We start from the raw sequence: 27,847 nt of genomic DNA on the forward strand, positions 1-27,847 counted from the left end.
ATTCAAAGCATAATGGAAAAACAACAGTCTAATGGAATTGGACTGACGGAACGGGGTTTTCGTCAGGGGTATTAGTTGAAAAAAAAAAAAAAATTTGTTTTACACATGGTCTTATTTCCTATTTATGAGGTTTTAATTTTTATCCTTTTTTTTGTCATTTTTATTAAATTTCAAGTTTTTATATTAAATAAAGTTAGTGAATGATTTTTTGTTAAAAAAAATCTTAATCCAAACTTTTTTATTAAAATTCTCTTTAATTGGAGATCTGTTAGAATCACATGTAGGTGAGGCTTATAAAAAACAAAATTTTGGTTGTGTAAAATTACATTTATGCTCATATTTCTTATTCATGTTTATTTTTAATTAGAGAGTTAAACTGATAATTTCATAAAATTTTAGCTTACAATCGGAGTATATTAATATGTAATTTAAATTATCTGATTATTCATTTAAAATTAAAAATACTACCATTTTAGCACCTATCATTATTGCCTTCTTCACATAAAACCAAATTAGTGCCAAATTGGTCAAAACCCAAAGGAGGTATCGTACTAAAAGATCCAACCACTCCAACAGGAGCAAAAGGCAAAACCCAGAGTCACAGACACACACCTAGACAATGACATCACCACCAAATTATAAGAAAAAGCAGAAAAAATAAATAAATAAAAATTAAAAAAATTAAAAAAAGAAGATTTTAAGAGACAAGACAAATGCAGGCTTTGGCGGGTTTCCAGAACCTGAAGTTGATATTTGAGCTGAGAGCCACCTCCTTCTCACCTTATTAATGCTCTTAACCCCTCCATTTACTGCTTATTTACGCCACCAACCCATATACCACACACTCACTGACAATCTCTCTCTCTCTCTCATCAGAGTCTTTACCTTCTTACCCAAGATTACTTGCTGTTCCTTCCACCTTAAGCACCTTCTACAGATCCACAGCTAGGTACTACACCCCCATTGCCAATATAATATCACCCAACATTTTTAATCTTCTTTTTTCGTAAAACTCCACACATTTATGTATTTTAATTTATATTTTATTTATGGGTTTTGAATTTTGAGACTCAAAGGCGTTATCTTTACTAGTTTTTACTGCTGCCCCTGTTCCCATCACATTCCCACTGCAATTTTTTGGCGTTTCTGATATTTGGGTTTGAATTTCTTCACATTTGTGATGTAAGTATCTGTGCGGTTTTATAGCTGCATGTGGATATTTTATTGAAATTACAAATCATGGGGTTTTGACGATTTGTTGTTCTGGACAAACAGTGATTTGGGTTTTTGAAAATTTCCACATTTAGCTAGCCATTTCTGGTTTGGTGTTTTGTCAGTCTCTTTGGGTTCAGTGTCCCAGCAGCAAGCTGCCATCTGAATTCCCCCAGCTTTTTTTTTTCTTCTTTTTCTGGGTTTGGATCCAGTGTGTTTTCAACTGGGATTTGAAAATTGTTTCTGGGTTTTCTGTTTTGGAAAGTCCCTGCCTGGTTTTACAAGGTAATGTGCTCTAAATTTGGATTTGATTCTTTTCCAAATCGGTTCCCTGCTCAACCTTTTGTTTTCTCTTAGATTACATTTCTTCTGTTTGGTTACTGAGAACAGCAAACTGATTGGAAAAAGGAAAATTTTGGATTAGTTTGTTGGATGTTGCTGAATGTGACTAGACCAAATAGGAATCTTACTCTTGTACAAGTGTTGGTTTTAGTTTTACTTCGACTTCTGTTAATGTTGAAAATTGATGATGATCTTTCCTTAATGCATTTACTTGAATTTGATAATGGAGCATGATGTGACCTTTTTGGTTTGCTATTTCTGATATGAATGGTCTTACTTGGTTATACCAGCATTTTTTATTCACATTCTGGTTCAACTTTCGGGAGGGGGAAGGGGGATCGCCTATCTAACCTTTTGTTTTTCTACTTGGTTTGTAAGCAATTGTGAGCACCAAAATATGTCTTTGTTTCTCTGGCTTAGTTATGATCATCCACGAGATGCACTTCTTAGTTTGCGTGATCAGTTGCAACTTACCTTCCGTTTTTCGTTGACGCAATGCGATTGAATTTAATTGATTTACAATGGTGCAGGAGAATGAGAGTGTAACTATCAAGGTTCCACAGTTGACTAGAAATAGATAGACTATCCAGTAATGTCGAGGGTCGCTAGGTGGAAGCTTGAGAAGACAAAAGTCAAAGTGGTTTTCAGGCTACAATTCCATGCCACACATGTAAGTTGTAACTTATTAGAATTTACTGCTGAAACTATATCTAGTTGATAGTTTTAATACATTCCCTCTTTGTATTCACTTCTTATAGAACCCGTGCATAAACTTCTGGATTGTAAGGTGAAATAGAATGTCTTTAAGTCAATTGCTTAATGATGCATTAGTCAGTGTTAATTAAATCTTCTAAGCAGCCAATCTGGATTCATTCAGATTGTACCAAAAAATAGGCTTTTCTTGTCAACTTTTTTGTATGTTGTATGTGTCACTACTAGCATTTTCCTGGCAATGGCCTGGCCCGAATCTGGTATTCAGTTGTGTCATATGATATGTAAGGTAATCTAAAATCGACCGTAAACTTCATGTTAGTAATGCAAGCCCTTAGATCTCATTAGTTGACTTATTATTCAATTTTAATTTCTTATGGCTAATGGCTTAAAGTGTAACTGAAAGCCATCTTAAGTTTGTATTTTTCCTATAGCATGATGGTGAAACGTGGTGTTATATATCTAGCAGCCACAATCTATGCTACGACTAAATATAATGTTTCTGCATGGTTCAGGTTCCACAAACCGGATGGGATAAGCTGTTTATATCTTTCATACCTGCTGATTCCGGAAAAGCAACTGCAAAAACTACCAAGGCAAATGTAAGGAATGGGACCTGTAAATGGGGAGATCCTATCTATGAAACTACAAGACTTCTACAAGACACTAAAACCAAACAATACGATGAGAAGCTTTACAAACTTGTGGTAACTATGGTAATACTCCAGAATTTTTATGTATTCATAGATTTCTGCTTCAAATTCCGTTGATTTATAACCTAGTTTTCTCTAGTCCCTAATCACCATCAGAGCAGCTGTCTGCAGCCATTACCTTGTTTAAACTGAGTTTAACTTTGCCTTTGGCCTAAATCTAACTGACATCAGGGTTCTTCAAGGTCTAGTATCCTTGGCGAGACTAATATCAACCTTGCTGATTATGCTGATGCTTCAAAGCCTTCGTCTGTTGCACTTCCACTCCTTGGATGTGATTCTGGAACTGTTTTACATGTGAGAATCTCTGAAGTTCAAATTATTTTAGACATAGTGTTATCTTAGGAAATCTAGTTGATTTCTCATTTAGCTTCCAGTAATTTGTTATTACTGGTTGGCAACTACTATATGATCGTGTTTAGCAATTTTTTTTTTTGTCTTATTCCATGCCAGGTCACAGTGCAGCTGCTAACTTCTAAAACTGGCTTCAGGTAAGCATTAAAACATGTAAACCTATTGCTATATCTAATTTCAGTTGTTAATTTGTAGTTCTTCTACTTTCAGAGAGTTTGAGCAGCAGAGGGAGCTCAGAGAGAGTGGTCTACGAACAAACTCTGACCAAAATAGAAATGATGTATCCACTACTAGAAATATATCATCTTCTGAAGATACAGTGAATGATCAGATGGATAAGGTTAGTCGTTCTCTTCTGTCTCTATTTATCCCGCAGTCTATATGTTTGTTTCTGTTGACATTTTTATTTCACTCTGTATTTTGTTTAAAAAGGAAATACTCAAGACAAATCAAGACAGAAATTACTAATGGAACGTCCCGAAATTCCAGAACACACTCAATAAAATGGGAGATAGGGTTGGAAAAATATAATATTATTTCAGTCACTCTTTCTTATGATAGTACATCTATGGATCTATCTCTATTTCTTTTTCTGGTGTATGCTGGTTGCATGTCTTTTTATGACATTGTTGAGATTTGAATAAGCTTGTATATTCAGAAATTGGATTTTGAAAGGGAGGTGAAATAATAGAGAGAGTGAGAGGAAAGAATATTCACAACTGCAACCTCTAACAAAACTGCAGAGATCATGCTTTTCATTCATATTCATTCCTTTTCCTTACATCAGTCATCATCACCGTTCAAATACATGAGCCCTTGTGATTATGACACATGGCAGTACAAGGCATGTGAGCCATTGAAAATGAGACCTGATCTAAGACTATACACTTGGCATATGAGCTCAAGCTACCATAACAGAAAACAGTTACATAAAGATCAAATAGAAATCTACTAAGTAAATCATCTACTAATGAGAAATTAGTAATCAATTTACTTTTCAAAACTCCCTTCTAAATTGCTAACTGATTTCACACCAAGTAGACTTCTTAGGTAATTGAACCTTTCCCTGGGAAGAGCCTTTGTAAAAATATCAGCAATCTGTTCTTCACTTTTGCAGTAGATCAAGTCAACCACACCTTGAATTGCATCTCTAATGAAATGGAACTTCCTGCCAATGTGCTTAGTCCTTTGATGAAACACCGGATTCTTGGACATGGCTATAGCTGATGTGTTGTCACAAAATATGGAGCTGCAGCAGCTTGCTCTTCTCCAAAGTCGTCGAGCACAAACCTAAGCCAAATGGCCTGAGAAGTTGCTTCAGCTGCACTAACATACTCTGTTTCTGCAGTTGAAAGTGCTACACTGTGCTGCTTAACAGAAGCCCATGAAAATGCTCCACTACCAATTGAAAAAGCATACCCTGAGGTGCTTTTCATATCCTCCTCGGATCCACTCCAGTCACTATCATAGTAGCCAATCAATAGAGCAGACTTTCCAATCACATATTCAATCCCAAAGACAATTGTCCCTTGGATATACCTTAGAATGCGTTTGGCAGCTCCATAGTGTTTCTTGGAAGGCTTATGCATGAACCGTGCAAGCAAACTAGCAGAGAACGTAATATCTGGTCTAGTTGCTGTTAAGTACAAAAGACTCCCAACAATTTTCCTGTACAAACTCTCATCTGCTGGTTCACTTCCATCCTCTCTTCTCAGTTTATCAGTTGCAACCAATAGAGTGCTCACTGGGTTGCAGTCTTTAAGCCCAAATTTATCCAAGAGAGTCAAAGCATACTTTTTTGATGTATAAATATACTCCCTTCACTTTGAGTTACTCCCATTCCAAGAAAATGATGAAGTAAACCCAAGTCTGACATCTTATACTTGCTCATCATTTCAGCTTTGAATTCTTGCATCATTTCCTCACTGCTCCCTGTATACACTATGTCATCTACATAGATTGATACGATTAGAGTCCCAACACCGTCTTTGGTTCTCACATAAAGAGTTGCTTCACTTGAACTTCTGTGAAACCCACAATGAATCAAGTATGTGTTAATTTCACTATGCCAGGCCCTTGGTGCTTGCTTTAGACCATAGAGGGCTTTTCTCAACCTATACACCTTGTCTTCAGCCCCTTTAATCACAAAACCATCAGGTTGATCCACACATTCCTCTTCCTCGAGAACACCATTCAGAAAAGCTGATTTAACATCCAATTGCAACAGTTTCCAACCTTTCTGTGCAGCTAGTGCAATGAGAGTCCTAATAGTATCTAACCTTGCCACTGGAGCAAAGGTTTCATTGAAGTCAATCCCTGGTTTCTGTGTGTAACCCTTGGCTACAAGCCTTGCCTTGTGCTTTTGAATGGAGCCATCTAGGTTCAGCTTTGTTTTATATACCCACTTCACTCCCACAATAGGTTTGCTACTTGGTCTGTCAACTAATTCCCAAGTGGAATTCTTTTCAATCATCAACATCTCTTCTGTCATAGCCTTTTTCCAAGCTTCATCTTTGACTGCCTCACTAAAATCTTCAGGTTCAATGATACTCATCTTGCATTGAGCATATACATCGCTCAAACTCTTCCATTTCTTTGGAGTATGGTCATAAGTTTCTGAGATTGAAACTGGAGAACCAAGTGAACTAGATTCCTGAGACGTATGCAGGTCTCTAGTTGTTTGTGATCTCAGAGGAGATTGCATAGACTGAGGTGAATCACTCTCAGATTCTAGCTCAGTTAACCTTGAGTTCCCTTCAGCATTCCAAGGAATAGCATATTGCACTGCCTCATTAGATTCCCAATTCCACATTGCTTTCTCATCAAAGATTACACTCCTTGACAGTTCAACCTTTTGAGTTCTCAAGTTGAAAACTCTATACCCTTTTTCACAGTTGCTATATCCAACAAATACTCCTTTCTCACCAGTTTCCTCCAATTTGTGTCTTTTCTGTGAAGGAATGTGAATGTAACATAGAGAACCAAATATCTTCAAATGTTTGACACCTGGTTTCCTTCCACTAAATGCCTCAAATGGAGCTATGTTGTTCAAAGCACTTGTTGGACACCGATTTTGCAAATACACAGCTGTGTTCACAACTTCAGCCCAAAACTTCAAGGGAATTTTCTTTTCAAACATTATTGTCCTAGCCATTTCAACCACAGTACGGTTCTTTCTCTCAGCAACACTGTTTTGTTGTCAAAAGAATAGGTAGCAGTTAATTGCCTTTCTAACCTCATATCTTCACAGAACTTAGAGAACTCTAGGGATGTGTATTCTCCACCTCTATCACTCCTGAGTTTCTTAATTTGATAGCCATTAGCCACTCTGTAACTCAACCATGGATTTGAACCGTTTGAAAATGTTGAAGACTTGTGACTTGTGCTGTAGGAAGAACACCCACCACATTCTAGTGTGATATCAATAAAGGTAAGGAAGGATCTGTTCCCTCCAAGAGTAGTGATCTGCATTAGACTACAGATATCAGAGTGAATCAGTTCTAGAGGTGGTGATGCCCTCCAAGCCTTTTCCTTATCGAATGGTTCTCTGTGACCCTTCCCTGTAGCACATCCAGAGCAAACATGCTCAGTGACTTGAAGTCTAGGCAAACCCTGCAACATTTCCTTGTCTTGCAGGAGCATCAAACTGATGTAGTTTAGATGTCCATATCTTCTATGCCACAACCAAGATGACTCTTCAACAGTTGCTCTATTAGCCATGTGAGGATTGACATATTCCAAACTTCAGGGAAAGCATCTGTTTCCTTTCATTGGGACACTTGCAATCAAGTCTTCCATCGGTCTATCTCCATAAATATCAACCATGTAATCACCAAACACAAGCCAATAACCATGTTCTACCATCTGTCCTACACTCAATAAGTTTTCATCCAACCCAGGTACAATCATAACTTTTGTAATATACCTAGTCACACCCTTTATCTCTATAACCAATGTGCCTTTGCCTATTGACTGCACTAAATCTCCAGTACCCATTTTAACTTTACACTTCACATTCTTGTCAACATCAATAAGCAAAGATTCATGGGAGGTCATATGGTTGCTACATGCACTATCTACATACCATATATTCATATTCCTTCCAATAGGATCAGAATGGCAGGCATAAAACATGGTTGCAGATTCTGTTACCTGATTTGCAAAGTTTACAAGCTTCCCAGCCTTGTTTGGTTGATCAGTCCTTGATGAGATGACCAAAACGATTGCATCCATGGCATTTTGGCTTCCCTTTAAACCAACACTCACCATAGTGTAGCTTATCACAGCGCTTGCATTTTCCCTTAGCCTAATCAGATTTTCCTCCTTGGATCATATTTGCCACCTTGATTAGCAAGATTTTGAGGTTTAGGATCCCATTTCTTTCCCTTCGATTTCCAATTCTTCTTTGGTTTAGAATTACTGAAAGAGGAATTTGGTTGAGTTCCCTTTGAATTCACATTCATACTACTGGAAGCTCTCTCTGGATTCAGACTCATACTATTGAATGCTCTCTCAGTGGTACTCTCAGCATGCCTATCAAGGCACTGTGCAAATCCTCTCAGTGCAGCAATAACCTCTTGCACCTCAATAGTTTCAATGTCCTTAGTCTGATCGATCACATAGCAAACAGGATCAAAGTCTTTAGTCAAGCTTATAAGCAATTTCTGAACCAAACGCTCTGTAGGTAAATCTTCTCCATAACCCTTCATCTGATTCACCAACTCGAGAAGACGAGTGAGATACACAGACAAGGTTTCATCATCCCTCATCCTTGTGTACTCAAAATCACGGCGTAGACCCTGCAACTTAATGGATCTCACTTGCTTATTGCCATGAAATTCCTGGTGTAAGATATCCCAAGCACCCTTTGAGGTCTCTTCGTTTGAGATTCTGGGAAAGATGTCATCCGAGACAGCTCCTTGGATGATACCCAGTGCCTTAGCATCCTTCATTAGCTTATCGCTCAGAAAAACTCTCTCTGACTCCGATGAGCCTTCATCTCCAACCCTCTTATCCTTAGATTCTGGAATTTCAAGCCTTTTTCAACTAAATCCCAGATTCCATGTGATTTGAAAATAGTTCTCATTCGGATCTTCCAAAATTCATAGTTTTCACCTTTGAATATTGGAGCCCAAAGATCACTACTACCTGACCCAGCCATCTGAGAACTGAATCGATGAGATGAGTTGAACCGGAAATTTCATGTTGGATTTCCGAGCACAACCCTCACAGATCGACGCCCTGATTCTGGATACAACGTAGGCTCTCGATACCATTTTGAGATTTGAATAAGCTTGTATATTCAGAAATTGGATTTTGAAAGGGAGCTGAAATAATAGAGAGAGTGAGAGGAAAGAATATTCACAACTGCAACCTCTAACAAAACTGCAGAGATCATGCTTTTCATTCATATTCATTACTTTTCCTTACATCAGTCATCATCACCGTTCAAATACATGAGCCCTTGTGATTATGACACATGGCAGTACAAGGCATGTGAGCCATTGAAAATGAGACCTGATCTAAGACCATACACTTGGCATATGAGCTCAAGCTACCATAACAGAAAACAGTTACATAAAGATCAAATAGAAATCTACTAAGTAAATCATCTACTAATGGGAAATTAGTAAGCAATTTACTTTTCAACAGATTTGCCTTGACTAATCCTCTGAGGTTTGTCATGCATGTGTGGAAGATACATACTGCCAGCCAAAAGAAACACCTTTCTCAGAATGCGTTTATGCTATTAAAGATGAAATTAGGCTCACTGTTGCTGCTATGATGTGAAAGCATTAACGGGTTGACAGATGAGAAAGATAGGTCCTGCTTTTGCAGAGTTTAATGTGTATATCCGTCCTCTTACAACATCTTCCATGAGTTGGTTACTGAGAAACTTAATCTCTCTCACAAATTCTGAGAGTGATAATTTTTTACTTTTTCTTGTACTTGTAAGATTGTTTGAAAATTTCAAATTATTTGACACAAATTAAAATTTCAAATTATTTGACACAATTTGACATACTTACACAGTGCATTATATGACTTCTTTCACCATATGGAGTTATTATCTTCGTGATAGGTGTTTTGCATATATTGTGATAATATATGCTATTTTCTTATTTCCACAGATGAATTCGAAGGTTAAATTCAGAGAACCGTCTCCCCTTGAAGAGGGGGCTGGCCGAAATGAAGAGTATGCAGATTCAACTGGTGGATTTGAATGTTCTTCCAATACTTCAGAAAGTTTATATGCTGAGAAACATGACACGTCTAGCACCCATGAGATTGATAGTATTAAGAGTACCACCTCTGGTGATTTAGGGGGATTGTCCCTTAGTCAAAGTCCTGGACAAGAGAAACAACATCCCACTGATCAGCAATTCTTGGCACAGGGGACCAGCGAGTGGGCTCATAGCTGGGGTTCTGACTTTTCTGCAGATGCTGATTTGCCAATTACTTATGAGGAAAATAGTAGGCTTAGAGGACGCTTGGAAGCTGCTGAATTATCCATTCTTGAGCTTAAGCAGGAGGTGAGCTCTTTACAGGTTCATGCTGATGAAATAGGCAATGACGCTAAAAAAATTTCTCTTCAACTTGATGCTGAAATTGCTTCTGGAGAACAATTAGCAAAAGAAGTTTCTGTACTGAGATCCGAATGTTCAAAGTTAAAAGAAGATCTTGAGGAGCAAAAAAGTTTCAATTTAACCATTCCATTCTCCCGCAGAGAAACTATTGAGACAAGCCAAGTTCACATTTTTCATCAGTTACAGCTCAGGTGGTTTAAGGGGCTTTCAAGTATGGAAGATAAATTAAAAGAGCTTCAGAGGAAGGCAATCTTGGGAGTAAATGAAAGGGACTTCCAGTCCTGTCACTCGGATTTCGAGGCATTGCTTGGTGTTTTGCAAGTTCTCAAACAAGAGACTGGGCAGGCAAGTTCAGGGATGAACATGACAAGCGTAAACCAGGCTGATAATATGACTTTACATAAAGGTGAGCAATTAGTACTAGGAACAAGGGTGGATGCAGATTTCTATCAACTCAAGGGTGCGGTTCATTGTATAAGCATACCTGGCCTGGTGTCGCAAGACTTTGATACTGTAGATGCTGCCAATGCAATGAAAGGGAAATTTGTTGAACTTTTAAGGGAGTTGGATGAGTTGAGAGCTGATCGGGAAAGCCTTGCAAAGAAAGCAGACCAGATGGAATGCTACTATGAAGCTCTCATTCATGAACTTGAGGAAAACCAGAGACAGATGATGGGAGAATTGCAGAGTCTCAGAAATGAGCATTCTACTTGCATGTACACAATTTCATCTGCTAACTCTGAGATGGAGAGAATCCAGCAAGACATGAACAACGAGCGAATAATATTTTCCAAAGAAAAGTGTGATTTGGACTCTCTGAACAAGGAGTTTGAAAGAAGGGCTACTACAGCAGAAGCAGCTCTTAAAAGGGCACGCATGAATTACTCTATTGCAGTGAACCAGTTACAGAAGGACCTTGAATTGCTTTCTTTCCAGGTTCAGTCCATGCATGAGACTAATGAGAACCTCATTAAGCAGACTTTTGAAGATTCTTTGATTCCAAGGTTTCAGGAGTGTGAAGAAACAGTGCAGAATCGGAAATCAGATTCAGAGGATTTTCCGTCTGCAAAATATTTGCAGTGTCAGAATAAATGTTACGAGACAAAGAATCAGAAGTTAGATGGGGATGCATTCTCAGACGATTTGAGAAGATCCCTCCTCTTACAGAAGGGGCTCTACCAAAAGGTTGAAGAAGAACTTTATGAGGTGCATCTGGTGAATGTGTATTTGGATGTATTCTCAAAGACTCTACAAGTTACTTTGGTTGAAGCAAGTGCTGACTTCAGATTGACAAAAGAGAAAGTGCATGAACTTTCACACCAGCTGGAGCTTTCAACTGAGTCCAATGAGTTATTGATGCTGAGGCTGCAGACTGCATTGGATGAGATTCGCTGCTTGAATGAGTACAAGGAAACTTGTAATTCCATCCGCAATGACTTGGCTCGGAAGAACCAAATTTTGGAAGCAGATTTACAAAACACTACCAGTGGAAATGGTCTGCTTACCCAGAAGATTGTTGAATGGAAAGGTATGATAAAAGAATATGAAACTTATGAGAGCAAATACAATGCCTGCGCTACTGAAAAATTACAGCTGGAAAATTTGTTGCAAAAGGAAACCTTAGAAAACGGCACTCTACAAAATAGACTTTCCTCTTTGCAGGAAGAGTTGAAATCTGTCAGAATTGACTTTTATGATCTTGCTTGTACGAAGGAGGATCTGCAGAATATTGTAAACTTTCTACAGGGCAAGTTATGGAATCTGTTGGCATCTTATGACCTAAAGTATAAAAGCCTGGCTCCTTGCGGTGGATCTGTCTGTCAAGACTTGGAATCCAAAGATTTAACAGGTGTACTGTTGCAAATAGAAGAGCTTCAGAACAAGGTATATGAAACGACTGTCCAGATGATTGAAGAGAAGAAAGGCCTAGTGCAAGAAAGAGATATTGCTCAAGAGTCTTTACGTGCAGCAGAATCTGATAATCTGATGATGAAGCAGAAATTTGAACATGATCTACGAGGTACAGTGGATAAACTAGATGTTTTGGGTGCGCTGGTTCACAAGCTCCAGTTACGAGTTGAGGCCATTGCAAACAGACCCGAGATTAGCTCTGAAGCTGAAGACGATTATGCACAACAGCACAGAGAGCTTTTGTCTGATCTTGATAATTTAGAAATGGAGCTCCAGCAACTTACTTTTAAAAACGAGGGCCTTGCTGAGGAATTTATGGCATTAGATAAAGTAACTGAAGAACTAGCAAGGTGTAACCTGGCCATAGCAGCATTAACAGAGGAAAAAGAAGCTTTGATGGTGTCCTTACAGGATAAAACTGAAGAATCTTCCAGGCTTGCTCTCGAGCTTAATAATTTGCAAGGGAGTTTGCTTTCTTTGCATGATGAGGTCCACACAAAGGAAAATATCAGAGATAAGTTAGAGAGTAAAATTACAGATCTCACTTCCCAATTGAATGAGAAGCATTGCCAGTTGCTAGGTTTTGATCAGCAAGAGGCTGAGCTGGTCCATCTCAAACAATCGGTATCCGATCTAGAACTGGAGAAATCAAGAGTTTCCCATCTCTTGTTGGACTCTGAGGAATTTATAAAAGATTTAGAAGCTCAATTGTTTGAAATGCATGAATTTTCGATAGCTACTGATGTTGGACTGTTTTTCACAAAGGCTCAATATGAGACCAGGATTGAAGAACTAGGAAGGTGCAACCTCACCATAGCAGTGCTGTCAGAGGAAAAAGAACTTTTGATGGCGTCTTTATGGGATAAAACTGAAGAATCTTCCAAGCTTTCTCTTGAGCTTAAGAGTTTGCAAGGGAGTTTGGTTTCTTTGCATGATGAGGTTCAAATGGAGAGAAATCTCAGGGATAAGTTAGAGAGTACAATTACAGATCTCACTTCCCAATTGAATGAGAAGCATTGCCATTTGCTAGGTTTTGATCAGCAGAAGGCTGAGCTTGTCCATCTAAAACAATTGGTATCGGATCTAGAACTTGAGAAATCAAGAGTTTCCCGTCTCTTGTTGGATTCTGAGGAATGTTTAAAAGACGTCTGTGAAGAGTGTTCCTCCATTTCTGCTTTGGAGGCTCAATTGTCTGAAATGCATGAATTTTCAATAGCTGCTGATGTTGGACTCACCTTCACCAAAGTTCAATATGAGACAAGGATTGAAGAACTAGAAAGGTATAACCTGACCGTAGCAGAATTATCAGAGGAGAAAGAAGCTTTAATGGAGTCCTTGCAGAATAAAACTGAAGAATCTTTCAAGCTTTGTCTGGAGCTTAATAGCATGCAAGGAAGTATGCTCTCTTTACAAGATGAGTTGCAAACTGAGAGAAATCTCAGAGATAAGTCAGAGAGTAGAATTACAGATCTCACTTCCCAATTGAATGAGAAGAACAGTCAGTTGCTAGATTTCAATCAACAGATGGCTGAGTTGGTCCATCTCAAACTATTGGTATCGGACCTAGAGCTAGAAAAATCAAGAGTTCTCTGTCTCCTGTTGGATTCTGAGAAGTGTCTTAAAGATGCTCGTGAAAGGTGTTCTTCAGTCTCTGCTTTGGAAGCTCAGTTATCTGAAATGCATGAATTTTCAATAGCTGCTGAAGTTGGACTCACTTTCACAAAAACTCAATATGAGGCCGTGATTGAAGAGCTTTGTCAGAAACTGCACTTTTCAGATAGCCAAGTTTCTGATATTCGCAACAATTTCCTTAGTGTAGATAATATGCTTAACAAATGTCTTGCTAGCAAAAGGCATTACCTTGAAGAGAACACTCACTTGATGACACGTCTCAATTCCCTTAAATCTGAGTTGGAAGCCTCCAGTGCTCAAAACAGGATACTTATTGATGCAAACAGTGCAATGAGGACCGAACTTGAGGAATACAATAAAAGAGCTGATAATACGGAGGATATTGTCTGCATAGATAAAAGTCAGTCTGCTCTTGAGGTTGAAAGGCTGGAACATCTTCTAATGACATCTGAAGAAGAGATTGATAACCTGATATTCTCCAAGGAAGAACTAGAAGTCAAAGCTTTAGTACTCAAGGCCAAGTTGGATGAACAGTCCGCTCAGATAACCATGCTGGAAGGATACAAGGATGAAATGGAAATGCTGCACGATAGATGTAGAGAGCTTACACAGAAGGTTGCTGAACAGGTCTTAAAGACGGAAGAGTTTAAAAACTTGTCCATCCATTTTAAGGATCTTAAAGACAAGGCTTATGCCGAGGGGCTCCATGCACAGGATAAAAAAGAACCAGGAGGGCCACCAGCTGCCATGCCAGAGTCATTAAGAATTGTATTCATCAAAGAACAATATGAAACCAAGCTGCAAGAACTGAAACAACAGCTTGCTATTTCCAATAAGCATAGTGAGGAGATGCTCTGGAAATTACAAGATGCAGTCAATGAAGTTGAGAACAAGAAGAAATCAGAAGCTACTAATGTGAAGAGAAATGAAGAGCTAGGAATGAGGATATTGGAATTGGAGTCTGACCTACATTCAGTGCTTTCTGAAAAGCGTGAAATAATGAAAGCATATGACCTGATGAAATCTGAAAAGGATTGCTCATTAATAAGCCTCGAGTGCTGTAAGGAAGAAAAACAAGAGCTTGAAGCGTCTTTGCAGAAGTGCAATGGGGAAAAAGCTAAAATTTCTTTAGAACTCACCTCAGCAAAGGAATTGCTTGAGAGCACATCATCATCTATAAATTATCAGAGGGACGCAGACGCATCTGGCCTGCACAGCAGCAGAATAGCAGAGGAAACTTTAGCTAAGTTTTCTGAGCTAGATGTAGCCAATGGTGAAGCATCTCAGCGTAAATGCATGAATTCCATTGATGAACCAGACCAGTCAAATGTATTCAATAATATAAACTCCAAGCAGGTAATTAACTGTTTTTATGAGGATTATCTATATTAGAGTAATTTGCTCCCTTGATACCTCTAATTCATTGTGCAAATGTGTAGCACCCAGACGCTTATGTTAGCTCATATACGTTATGCATGTTAGTATTTTCCATTAAGTTCTGGGAAAGTGAACAAAGATTGCCTTTTCATTCTGCCCTCTCTAAAGACGTGCTTTCAGTTTGCTATGGTTTTCTACCTTTTCCATCATAGTGAGTTCGGATGGTTCATCTGAAGTTATAGTTCTTACTATACCAGTTGACAGTGCCTCAGTGAGTTGCTGCTCCAAATATTACCTAACTAATAGCACTCCTATTTCATTTAGTGCTAGCCTTTCTTTACACAGTTCACGTTCCCTGCTTTCACCTTAAACACATTTCCTAGAAAGTATCACCACTGGAGTGAAAGTCAAAGCACTCCATGTTGACTTTGGTACTACCAGTTTTTATCAGTCCTCGAAGGTTTAAACTCCTTGTTCACAATTAAAGTTGTCAACGTTTCCATGAAATAATGGTGAAATCTAATTATGAAAGAAGTCGTACATTAGGTCAACTCAGAATAGTATAAGTACAATCTTTACAATATGGCTGCCTAGTTGGCTATGAATGTGTTATTCATAGCTCGTACTTCTTGTGTTGCTGATTATGTATGCTTATTCTAGTAGCCTCTTCGAACTTTACATAGAGTTCTCCTAGAGGCGATAATAATTTCTGCATGACTGGTAATTGATTTGCTTAGGCTTCAAAATTTTGAAGTCCGCCTATCTCCAGCAGAGGAATAGGATAGTCATTTCTCCCAAAGAAAAGGTTTACTTTGTTTTATTTTACATGTTTATATACTGAAATTTTGGTCGTTGACAATATACGTGCATCATTGGACAGGATGATCTTGTATCCAGAGGTGTAAATGGGATCTCTAGTATTGTACTTTCAAAGCAAAAGGATACTCTTAATAGCGACATGAAGCATTTGGTTCTTGCTAACGAGAATTTTAAGGCCCAAAGCTTAAAGTCTAGCATGGAAAACTTAGATAAGGAGGTATGTATTTCATACAAACACAAGTGAGCAAATACTTTTGTGTTGCTACAGTTTATCTTCTCAAGTTGGGGAGCAGGAACTGGATAATAATTTCTCAACATCGTTTCTAGAATCTAGCTCCTGAGATATAATTTTCTTTTGCAGCATATTTTTTTTTTTAATCTGTATTGATCTTCTTGCAGTTGGAAAGGATGAAACATGAAAATTTGCTTCTTCCAATCGATGATCAACACCTTGACCCAAATTTTCCTGGTTTACAAAGAGAGATTATGCAATTAAACAAGGTCAATAACTTTGTGATCCTTACAACTTATAATATAAGCGTGTCCTTGAACTGTATCATGTTTCGTATAAGCATGTCCTTGAACTGACTTCATGTTTCGGATCTTTGATTAGGCAAATGAAGAATTGGGAAACATATTTCCCTCATTCAACGAATTTTCTTCCAGTGGCAATGCATTAGAGAGGGTGCTAGCTTTGGAAATTGAACTTGCTGAAGCATTGCGGGCAAAGAAGAAATCAATTATCCAGTTTCAAAGGTACATCTAACTGAGTAAAGTATCAATTTCGTGATTAGACTTTAGATGCATGTCAACTAAAACCTTTGCAGCGGTCACTGGTAATTTCTTTCCAGCTTTGGTGTATTATGGGTTTGCACGGGATGCTAAATTTGTACAATTATAAACCAGAAGAACTTCATAATGTACTCATATATTGGTTTTTGGACCTTTAGGGGAAAAAGTGATTATTTGAAAATTAGCAGAAACTAGGCATGCAATTTCTTTTGAGTTCAATAATTAACATGCCATCCTCCCTTGTTCCAGTTCTTTCGCGAAACAACACAGTGACGAGGAAGCAGTGTTTCACAGCTTTAGAGACATCAACGAGCTAATTAAAGACATGCTGGAGATTAAGGGAAGATATGCTACCGTGGAAACAGAACTCAAAGACATGCATGACCGTTACTCCCAGTTAAGCCTTCAATTTGCAGAGGTCGAAGGGGAGAGACAAAAACTAATGATGACTCTCAAGAATGTCCGAGCGTCAAAGAAAGCCCTGAACTTGAATTGCTCCTCAACATCCCCTTTTCTAGACCCTTCGTAATAGTCACCGTAGCCATCCATTCTTGCTTGCGAAGAAATAGCCGTTTACGGGGCTGAGAATTGATGGTCCGACATGCCTTGCTGCGTCATGTTATCGTACATGTGAAAGGTGAATAATGTATGGACCAGTTAGCCGCTGGTGGTGAAACTTTACGATGTTGAAATGTGGTATTGAAATCTCAGCAGCAATGTAAATAGAAACCTCTGCTGGTCTGTGTAACTGGTTTATAGTATCACAGGTACAGAACCCTGTTATGAACCCTTCATTTTTGGGTTGCTGGGGGAATATGTTGTAGTTCGGCTGTATAGTGAATCAAAGATTTTGTCATTTATATTTAAACATAAAAAATAAAATAAAAATAAAAAAGCATCTTTTTCCCACATCCCTTCTCCATACCAATTTCATGTGGGAGGGGATGAAACTTGCAACGAACACGTATCTCAAGTGGTTAAGAACATTCTAGATGAAAATTTAAATAGTTCGGAACAAATGCAGTGATACGTACAATAAAATTTACAACAACAATCACAAAGCCTTATCTTACTAAGTGGGCCCAGTTGTATGCATCCTAGAACATTACTATGCTTAATTTTGTGCCAAGTCTTCCATTAGATCCAAGTACTTCAAGCCTTTTCTTAAAGTCCCCTTCCAAGTTTTCCTAGATAGCTCAACCCATTTGATCTCGAGCATCTGTCTCGTAATTGTATCTTATAACCGGAGTATCTGTAGGTTTTTGTTTTACATGTCCAAACCACCCTTAATTGATGTTTTCTCATCTTATCTTCAATTTCGACTACTCCTATTTTACTTCGAATATCCTCGTTCTTAATCCTATCCTTTTTGGTGTGTCTAGACATTCAACGAAGCATTTTCATCTCTGCCACACTTATTGTGTGTACGTGTTAATACTTGATCGCCCAACATTTTGTGTCATAAAGTATTGCTAGCCTATTGTTGTCCTATATAATTTTTCTTGAGCTTAGTGGCATACAACGATCACACAACACACCCGACGCAACCTTTCACTTCATCCATCCAACTTGTATTCTGTGGTCAAGGCCTCCATGCAATTTTATGTTCTTTTACAAAATAGCGAAAGCGTTCCCTCTTTGGTACTTCTTGATCTCCATTCCTTACCCCTAACTCATTGAACTTCCGTTCCCTCACTAAACTTGCACTCCATATACTCTGTCTTTGACCTACTTAGATTCCAACACTCCCCGCCAAAGGTTAAGCTTTGCATTTACTCCCTCTTAAGTTTCATCTATCAATGCTATATCGTTTGCAAAAAGCATATACCAAGGAATATCATCTTGAATATGTACATTAAAATCTACAGGTGAAAATATAAATAAATAAATAAACTGCTCTCGAACCAATAAAACACGAATTCTGCTTTCCAATAAACTCGCAAATCAATCAAATCAATATGTTCGTCTGCTTTTTTTTTCATTTACACTTGTATTCATTGATGCCAGCAAACCAGAAGCAGCTCCTAATGCATCAATATGGTCCTTTTCTCATTAACAAATCACACGCAATAAGGAACTATAACGTGTTTTACATACGGAGATGATAAGATTCAAAATAACAAGTCTGGCAGATGGATCCACGAACTTCTTGCTGCTACTTGTGACCGCCCGGGAACAGAGATTTAAACTGCATCCAATCAGCAACACGAGAAGACACGGAAAACACTAACAGTCGCGAAGCTGGTTACCAGAAGCTACAATATTGAACATGAACATCGAGGCTGCTCTGGAGAATCATTGATCAACTTATCTGTAGAAAAATGCAACTGTCAATTCTCGTGTGACCGGAACCTTATTCTTTTGTTTTGTTAACATAATCCTAAATCTAAGCATTACGTAACATTGACGTCAAAGTGTCTCATATTACAAAATTCGTATGCATTTCTGCTAGCCAGAATTTTTAGTTCCATAATTTCATCTACTAAAAATTATTGAAAAGGGGGATCAATCTATGGATATTGTTATACATAATAGCAGAATGACAGCAAACTGGAAAAGCTAACAAGGCAAGATATACAACCCCCCCGGGGGGGGGGGGGGGTGGGGGTGGGGAATATTGAGGTTCAGTTTAGAAAAAAACATACAAAATAAAGACGAAATGAAAATGAGCCTCTTGTGTTGGTTGGAACTTGGATCTATTACGAGAGACAACACGTTTTCTCAGTTAATGAGAAAGCATACGAAAGAAAAACAAATGGAAAAGAGCCTATTGTGACATGTCATTAAGAAACTGCAGTTACGAGAAGTAGCATGAGAAATTAGTTATTGACGTAATACTGAATCCAGATCTAGCATGTGTGCTGAGGGTCAAGAAATCGAGATGAATCAGAAACAAGACACCTTGTTGGTTATTGCTCAGAAAGAGCTGTGTTCATAAGAGATTGATGCATAATAATTATGTCTTAATAAAATCGATTGCTAAATGGGGTTCAACACTCATGAAAACTACCAAGATGTCGGATACTTAGGGGAAGAGACTATAGTAAAGGTAACAATTCAACAAAGAGCATGTTCTATAGGATATATCCAAGATTCCAACATAACTGCAAATATTCAGGCTGAAAGAAAAACAAAACTGCATCTTGTAAAACATAAACATAATTACCATTCTTTTTGTCTGTGATCGGAGGACGCACAACCACGTGCATAGTGATGAGACCTCCTGGTAGTTCTCCAACTGGATTTCTGGAATCAGCAAGTGTCCTGTTGTTTTCCAGTATCTTTCCCGCATTAATAAGCTTCAAATCATTTACTGTCCGTGGACCATTTTCTTTCTCTATCAAACAGATTACATTACATAAGAAAATTATAAGTCAATCTCAAAGCAAATCACAATGGTGCGATCATAAAGCAACCTAAGTTTCATTACTTTTGTCAAAATATAGGCTATGTTTGCATTTTTTCAATATTCTGTTTGCTCAGTGCAAGAGGCAAACACATGATATGTCTATTTTCCGACATCAGCAACATATATGCAACAACTATGACTAACTTAAGCATACACTTTCATAACATATGCTACGATAAAAGCAACAACAATTTCCAAAAACATACGACTAACTTGAGCATACACTTTCAAGAACGACTAAGAACTCCGTCACCTGACTAATTTTATCAATATTCTGTTTTTGGATTATGCTCAAGTTCGTCATCTTTAGGAGTTAGTCATATGTTCTAATGCAGTAACAAACAAGTACACTCAAAACATTATCCATAAACATATGACTAACTTGAACATACACTTTCTAGAACGACTAAGAACTCCGTCATAATTCATTTGTATGGATTTCAAGCCGTTACATGAGATCATATCAACACTGAGTGACATAGTTAGAGCCTCAAATTTCTCGGATAATGGCACAACAACTATGATAAAAGCAACAACAATTTCCTCACAGCATTTTCAATACATAAACATTATCTTATGTCAACAATTTTGGCCAATAATCATAAAAAATAATGTGATATGTAGAACGAGAAGATGCAGAAAAGCTCTCAAGAATCCCAACCCAAATCATATAAAAAGAAAAAGAACCTTAAATAATATAGGTTCGGCAGCAACATAAAATAAATAATAAAAAGAACACAAATTTAACAGAAGAATTAATTAGGATAAAAAGAAAAAAAAAAAAAAAAAAAACCTTTAGGCCATTGTGCCAGTATTTTCTCCTTGAGTGATTGTACAGTGGTAGATGGGCTATACTTCTGTGGTCCTATGTCGGTCCCATCAATTAGCCTGAATTTCAGCTCAATCAAATCTTGACCTGCCGCCATTGATGAACCTTCCAATCCAGCAAAACCCCACCTCTCAATTTCTCAGACCACTTTCCAAGAACCAGATTAAAACCTCCACAAATGGCATAAACAAAGAAACCCAGATCAAATCTGATCAAGATTCACACTTGGATTAAAACCCAGAAGAGTCAAAGCTCATATACCCATGAAAGAAGCAAGCTTTTTATCCAAAAAGCAAAGCTTTGTATTGAAGTTGCAGTAAAAAAGAACCAAAGTTCTTGGTGATGGGAACCCAAAGGGCAGTGAGATTAGAAATCTGGATAGACAGAGAGAGGAAGAAGAAGAAGAAGACAGCTCCTTTGAATTGCTTGATGTAGAAATTAAGAAAGTAGCCTAAAACGATCTGAGCTAGATTTTTCACCTGAATTAACAGAAGTTTCTCAGTCATAGACGTGTGATTACATAATTGCCCATGTCTTATCTTTGTATTAACAAAATTACTTTAGACTTTTTTATGGCATGTTTGGATGTAGTTTTTGGTAATTGATGGTTGGAGAAATGTTAAGAAAGTAGAACGCTCTATGGATTTTTTGTCACTTTACAGTTTAACGTTAATTCATGTCAATATTATAAATTATTGTGCTAAAAACATAAGGTGGTTGAGAGTCCATAAAGAATCCTACTTTTAAGAGTCTCCTTAGCATTTTTGTTCCTTGACTAGTAGGATTATATTTTTATTAATCAACAATCGTCATCTATCTAATTTGAAGTTATGCACAATTCGTTGAAGTTGAGGTTGAATGTCATTCAAGCAAAGTAGATTCTTTTCTTTTTTACAAACTTATTTTAAATTACAGGAAATGGGGTTCGAATTGACGTGCAGAAATGGGAGCACATAACTCTAATCAACTTAACTAAACCCAATTTGTAGAGGAAACTAAATGTTAATTAAATAGAAATTGAATGTTATGATACAATTGTCTTTCGACTAAAATAAGCTGAAAATAATTAGTTTTAAAATCTTGACACTAGGGTATATGAATAATGAAATAATAATTGAATGATAGGAGGATACTTACTAGTCGATTGTTTTCCTGTCTAGATACATTCAAAATTGTAGATTCTTCTCCTTTCATGAATTGCATTAGGTTAATGAGAACTATAATCAAGACTAGAATAATACGAGAATAAGAACAAGTAAGCACTTGTGATTGATAATTAGTCTTTTATTAGTGATAGATGTCTTCACTTTAGTTAGATTAGATTGTTCAAATTTGACTCACATGAATGCGAATAATACATTTATGATGAATTTAATGCTTAATTGTGGCCAAATCAATAATAATAGCATAATTTTGGCACGAGTGTGTTGGTCCGTCTAAAAATTATTTTTCGTAAATAAGAGTGGTTAATTTATGGGAGTACGCTACTTAGTACTACGATCTAATGATATTCTTCTTCACTTGTAAGTGAGAGGTCTTAAGTTCGGTTCTCGCTAAAGGCGAATTTGAAGCACATTATTGCTAGCTCATTATGAGGCTAAGCACACTCTCTCTCTCTTTTAGTATAGATAATATCGTTTATCAAAAAAAAAAAAAAAGGAAGTAAACCAAACAGGACCTGGTCAGAAATGTAAACTGGCCTTTGAATCAGATAATTGTTAAGTAAATGTCTTTTTCTAATTAGCTGTATTAATATCTGTAAGTTGAAGGCGGCGGCGGCGGCGGCGGCAGGCGCAGGCAGGCCACTTGCTTATGCTTGTTTGGCTTTGTTTTTGTTTGGTTGGATGCTAGTGAATTTTGTCTGTCCTAAAATCCTTCTGCCTAATTGCCATTTGTCGTTGGCAACTTGGCACCATTTTTCAAAGCATGTATTAGAAAAGAGAAACGACAATCACACATATTAACTTTTTTAACATGCTCTTTTTTATTTTTAATTATCAAATTAAATAAATTAAAAAGCAAAACATAATTAATCAGAAACGTATAAGAAAAAAAAAATATTTGAACGATCGTCATTTTCCATTTAGATAACTATGTAGCATGATTCTTCAAATCATTGAGTTGATGTAGATGAATCTCTCTCCACTTTTAGTAATAAAAAAATGATGGAGAATGTTAAATAATGGGGGAATTAGAATCCATTTACATAACTTTCTATGACCATGTGTGACTTGGTTCATCAAAGCATGTAACAACATCACTATTTGTCATGTTGTTATTGAATTGGTCAATATTGTCACCCGAAGTAGATCAAAGTCATGGAAGGCAACCACCATACCAAACAAAACTTTTTCTACGGCACCTAATATTTTGAAACATGCAATACAAAATAAATGATAAATGTGGACTTTAGATTGTAGTGAATATGTCAAATCTCAAATTAATAAGGCATCGTTCAAATTTAAAAGGGTTTTGATACTTATCAAGGATTTTAGGAGCATGTTGAGACTATTTTTGAAATAGTTAAAAATGTTTCTGATTACGTTTGCTAACAGGTATGAATCATAGAAAACATTTGAAGAAGTATATAATTGATACTTCTTAAAAAATCACTTTCAACTACTTTTTCATAAAATATTGAATTTTTAATAATAATTTCACTATGTTTTTGGTAAAATAACTTCTAGGACTTTTATTAAAAACACTTATTATTATAATCATTTCTTATAGAATTAAGTCCCAAACGTGTCTTAATACTGTCTAATAAGTACTTTTTATTGAATTTGCTTGGAATCTTCTCAATATCCTATTAGCAAACGTAATCAGAAACATTTCTAATAAGTTATTTTTATGCGTTAAACTGTGTTTTGAAGACGAAGAATACACTTTAAGATTGTGTAGGATTGGAATGAGGCTCACAAATGAGTCAACCAGACAACTTGCAGGCTGGCTCCAACCTCCAACAATCACAAAGCAATTCCCAGTGATTGTATTGGAGGCCGAGGTCTGCTCGAAAACTATATTCAAATTCTGCATTATGGCATCAGGGAACCTAATATACCTCTGCATAATTGCATGCCTGCATTTTGAAAGCGATTTTTTCACATGGTTTGCTGCCCCAGCACTCACTACTTATTTTCTTTCATTTTTCATTTTAATTTTTTTGACATGTCTCATTCCTCAATTATGGTGTGCAAAACTCTCCTGCTGCGAAAAAAGAGATCCTTAGCAATTCTTAGTTGTATATTCCCTCGTTTCTACCTCATTAGGTTACGTGATAATGGAGATAGACATTAAGGAAATATACAATCGGTTACAAGGTAGACTCTCTCCTGAATAACTTGTAAATGCGGTTGTATCTTGTCAGTCGCCCAACCCAACGATGCTTTATTAAACTGAAAGTCTTTGATGGCAGCTAATGTAGATAAGACTATAGCTTTCAGTTATTGTTCCTCATTCAAAAGTGACTATGCAAGCATTGATATCAATGTTATCAGACATATCATACCATGAATACCCTCTTAAATACCCTTTATTTCTGCAGAAGAAACACAATTCTAACTCTGCAATGTGAAGAGGATTTTATAAAATACTAAGTACGAATGCTCGTTGCCGGTATGGAAGCAGTATACAGATAATGTACCCGAAAACAATGGACTAAGCAAGCGCAGCAACTGTACTTTATTTTCGTTCACTTTTACAAGCAATACGTATACAGTAAATGTACTGTCTATAGTTGTACAATAATATTCAATCAAATTTACATGACCTTTTTCCTTTTCCTTTTCACCGTGGTACATTATCGAGCAAAATGGACACCAAGTTAGGAAAATTCAATGTCGAGGGCAGCATACATTATTCTTATAATTTACTATATACTATAACCTACCAGAACTGAAAACTATAAGCATGTGCTTATATATGCAAAGTGCACCACTTATCAACTCAACTCGATCTTCACGCGCCATACAGCTCGCTTGAATAGATTCAAAGAAGGGATTCTCAGCCTTGTGCTAAACATCAAGAATTTGACAACCAACCAATTCACCTGAACCAAAATCCCTCGTCCCAATGACCTTCCACATAACTGCGTCTGATTCTGCCACAGTGTTGGAATGTTCATGCGAGGAGCTAGGCATGAGAGAAGTTGATCTTGGTGACAAAGAACCCAAATTACTGCACAGGTCAGCACGCAGAACTGCGATTTCATGATTTGCATCTTTTGTGATGACATGAAGTTTTCCATGAAAACCAGCAAGTAAATATGGAGAATCTGAACCAGCAAAGTCATGAATAGGGACTTTTCCTATAATAACTTTCCAAGCATCTTCTCCTTGATCGTACACCTTGATCTTACCACTATCCAATGAACTCGAAGGATCAAAAGCATACAATTCACCATCTACCACAATGCTCAACTTTGTAGCTGCCTGCCGAGCAGGCCAACCCTCTCCCATGCCAAGAGGCATTTCATCCCAAGAATTTGTCTCGGGATCATAGATTTCTCCCCCAACATCAACAAAAAAGGGCCATGAATACAGACTCTGGGATACGCATAGTCTTCCCATGTAGGAAGTCAACCCAGTGGCAATAGGCCTTAGCATGTCAGTCAAAAAGGCAGTGGGCAAGGCTTGAGCCCTTGAGAATGGCATGCTTGGTACTTCTGACCACGTACCAGTGGAGGGCTCAAAAACTTCGGCAGACTGAAGGGGGATCAATCCACCTCGTTCCCGACTAACTCCTCCAACAACATACAATTTATTATTCAGAATGCTTGTCTTACAATAGGCCCTACTAGCAGACATGGCTGTCACTTCACTCCATGCATTCTGAATTGGATCAAATCTCCAGACACACCTCATGGTCGTAGTTTTATAAAATCCACCTAGAACATAAAGGCATCCATCAACAGCACCAATGGCACTACCGCAAAATGGCATTTGTTCAAACGAGTTCTTTCTCCCTAGCCAGCCTCTAATAGTTTGAGCAATTTTGAGACTTGGGCCCACCATATTCCACATCGAAAACCTAGAAGAACCCTTACTGTATTCTTCTTCATAAACTGCATTGGGCATCTGAGGTAGCCTCTGCCACATTCTTGACAGGGGATCAAAAGCATGCCAGGAAAGTTTATCCTCTTCAATTTTTGTCAACAAGTACAGCCATTCTTCACTTCTACCAATTTCTTTTCTCAATTTAAATAGTTCGGAGCTTGTAACAGTTTCCTTCCACTTCCGTGAAACCAACCTGATGTCGAAGTAGCAAATTCTAGGAAGTCTAGCAATAATTTGGATTGACAGCTCATCAGGAAGATTGGGAATTAGTCTTTGGCTCTCCTCCAAAGTACACGATGACATTCTTCGCCTCTTGCAGGTATCATTGTTAGAGACTTCATGGTATTCGTTTTTCCCAGACTTTGAGCCAGCCAAACTCAAAAGAGCCCCCATTCAGAAACTGCAAAGATCAGTAAATCTCAGAGACCGGACGACACCTTTTAGTCCCACACTTGGAACCACCCAAACTCAAAAAGCGACCACATAGTTGACTTAGCCTCGTGGATGCAAAATTATTCATTCTACTTTCAGTTGATCAATTCCAAAACTAAAAGAACACACGCACACCAGAATTGGGATCAGCGAAACTTAAAAAACGAGACCATTTGATTTCAATCCAAGTTCTGCAAAATTATTCATTCTACTTTCAGTTCATTAATGCAAAAGATAAACGAACATACACATACAACTACAACAAGCGAAATTCAAGAGTCCAGATCAAAAGTTATCAAACCGGATGTGATATGAAACTTATGCACATTTGGCTCCAAAGTTAACGAAAGACATTCCGCATGCTGTTGAGTAATATGTGCAAAATTTTGTGATGCTTCTCATGGAATTACCCAAAAACTTTAAATCCAAAGATCACAAAAAACCCTCCTCCAAATATGACCTTCACTCTCCCCCACAAACAAGTATTTACTTTCATCCCGATATTTACAGCAAAATTCAACCTTGACAACTGATTACTCAAAAATCCCATAAAAATTTTAGCATCAAGCATTTCGCTATTCCAATAAATGAAAAGGAATTAACATATAATCCATTGAAATTCAGCCTATGAAAATTCACAACCAAAGAAATTATAAATTCCCACAAACAAAAACATAAAAAAAAAAAAAAAAAATTGAATCTTTCACCTCAAACCACCAAATTGCAGACAAATTTTGAACAAAGGTAGATAAATAGTTCTATTCAGAAAAATTGAAAGGAAAAGAGAAATTGGGTATCCATCAGAATTTACCTTTCCAGAGATAAAATCGGAAGCCTCAGAGATTTGGTAGGTAAAAATCCAGGAACATGCAGATTTGAGAATTAAGGTGTTCCTTTTTGTTGAAGCTTGATCTGCTTCATACTAATAAGGAAAAGACGAAGACGAGACTATTGGAGTTTACTGGATAACGACACATGTTGTAAGGTTATTCATCACGTGGTCCAAGTGGGTTTTTTATTCAGCATTTTTCTGCTTGTTGAAATAGAGAAAGACTGGTCTAATAAGGTTATAGTTGGTTTGGAAGTATTTTAAAGCGATTTTGATGATATTGATTTTGAGTTTTAAAAGTATTTTAAATGATTTTTTTAAAAGAAATATCAGATATGTACTCTTTGAAACAAATATTTAATTTTTTATTTTTTTTCAATCCACTTGAATTTTCAAATACGGTTTTATTGAAAAAAATTTCGATCATTTTAATACATTCGAACTAACACACCCCAACCTAAATCGAGGCAAAGTGGCTGTCACGTGAGGGTGACGTAGTCATGTGCGCAGTGCGGAAGTGATAGTGATACGAATATGTGGGTATAAGTAGGAGTGAAGGTGTTTAAAATAGTAATGTAAGTGCTCAGAGAGTAGGTAACCTAAGTGCAGTCCAGCACGCTAATTATTAATTATACAAGACATGAAGGAAATCCCTACATTATTTGAAGTCTGTCAGAACCGCCGTAGAATCCTCATAATCCACCAACACGAACTTCTACCAAGAACCTGGAGGGACGCAAAACAGAAAGTGTGAGTGGGCAAAAACAAAGTTTTTCAAAATCATTTCTCTTTCCAAAAGTAATAACCCCTCACCGTAAAACCCGTATAATTTCTCAGAAAATAGTAA

General features: G+C 37.3%; 3 protein-coding genes across 4 annotated transcripts; 1 reads left to right on the forward strand and 2 right to left on the reverse strand.

The window, feature by feature from the left end:
• Window positions 1-469: 469 nt before the first annotated feature.
• On the forward strand, window positions 470-17,356 carry LOC103938892 (early endosome antigen 1). 2 transcript variants are annotated; one of them, XM_048583074.1, is made up of 11 exons: window positions 470-949; window positions 2,085-2,224; window positions 2,781-2,981; window positions 3,150-3,272; window positions 3,429-3,466; window positions 3,540-3,669; window positions 9,461-14,815; window positions 15,717-15,872; window positions 16,055-16,156; window positions 16,269-16,411; window positions 16,697-17,356. In XM_048583074.1, the coding sequence occupies exons 2-11, from the start codon at window positions 2,147-2,149 to the stop codon at window positions 16,974-16,976; spliced, it is 6,606 nt and encodes a 2,201-aa protein (XP_048439031.1). In that variant the 5' UTR covers window positions 470-949; window positions 2,085-2,146; the 3' UTR covers window positions 16,977-17,356. The 2 variants fall into 2 exon arrangements, with proteins under 2 accessions (XP_048439031.1, XP_048439032.1); XM_048583075.1 differs by lacking the exon at window positions 470-949 and adding an exon at window positions 964-1,497.
• A 999-nt stretch (window positions 17,357-18,355) lies between these two features.
• On the reverse strand, window positions 18,356-20,902 carry LOC103938885 (membrane-anchored ubiquitin-fold protein 3). The gene is made up of 3 exons (XM_009348934.3): window positions 20,650-20,902; window positions 19,614-19,784; window positions 18,356-18,758 (listed from the first exon to the last, which is right to left on the reverse strand). Exons 1-3 carry the CDS (start codon window positions 20,780-20,782, stop codon window positions 18,703-18,705), a joined length of 360 nt encoding a protein of 119 aa, XP_009347209.1. The 5' UTR covers window positions 20,783-20,902; the 3' UTR covers window positions 18,356-18,702.
• Window positions 20,903-24,343: 3,441 nt separating this feature from the next.
• Window positions 24,344-27,168, reverse strand: LOC103938887 (F-box/kelch-repeat protein At1g22040-like). The gene is made up of 2 exons (XM_009348935.3): window positions 26,983-27,168; window positions 24,344-26,139 (listed from the first exon to the last, which is right to left on the reverse strand). Exon 2 carries the CDS (start codon window positions 26,130-26,132, stop codon window positions 24,699-24,701), a length of 1,434 nt encoding a protein of 477 aa, XP_009347210.2. The 5' UTR covers window positions 26,133-26,139; window positions 26,983-27,168; the 3' UTR covers window positions 24,344-24,698.
• Window positions 27,169-27,847: the final 679 nt, after the last annotated feature.

This window comes from the organism of the source record quoted next, unplaced genomic scaffold (genome assembly GCF_019419815.1).
Source record: "Pyrus x bretschneideri cultivar Hongxiangsu unplaced genomic scaffold, Pyrus_bretschneideri_v1 Contig2, whole genome shotgun sequence".
NCBI classification, from domain to species: domain Eukaryota; kingdom Viridiplantae; phylum Streptophyta; class Magnoliopsida; order Rosales; family Rosaceae; genus Pyrus; species Pyrus x bretschneideri.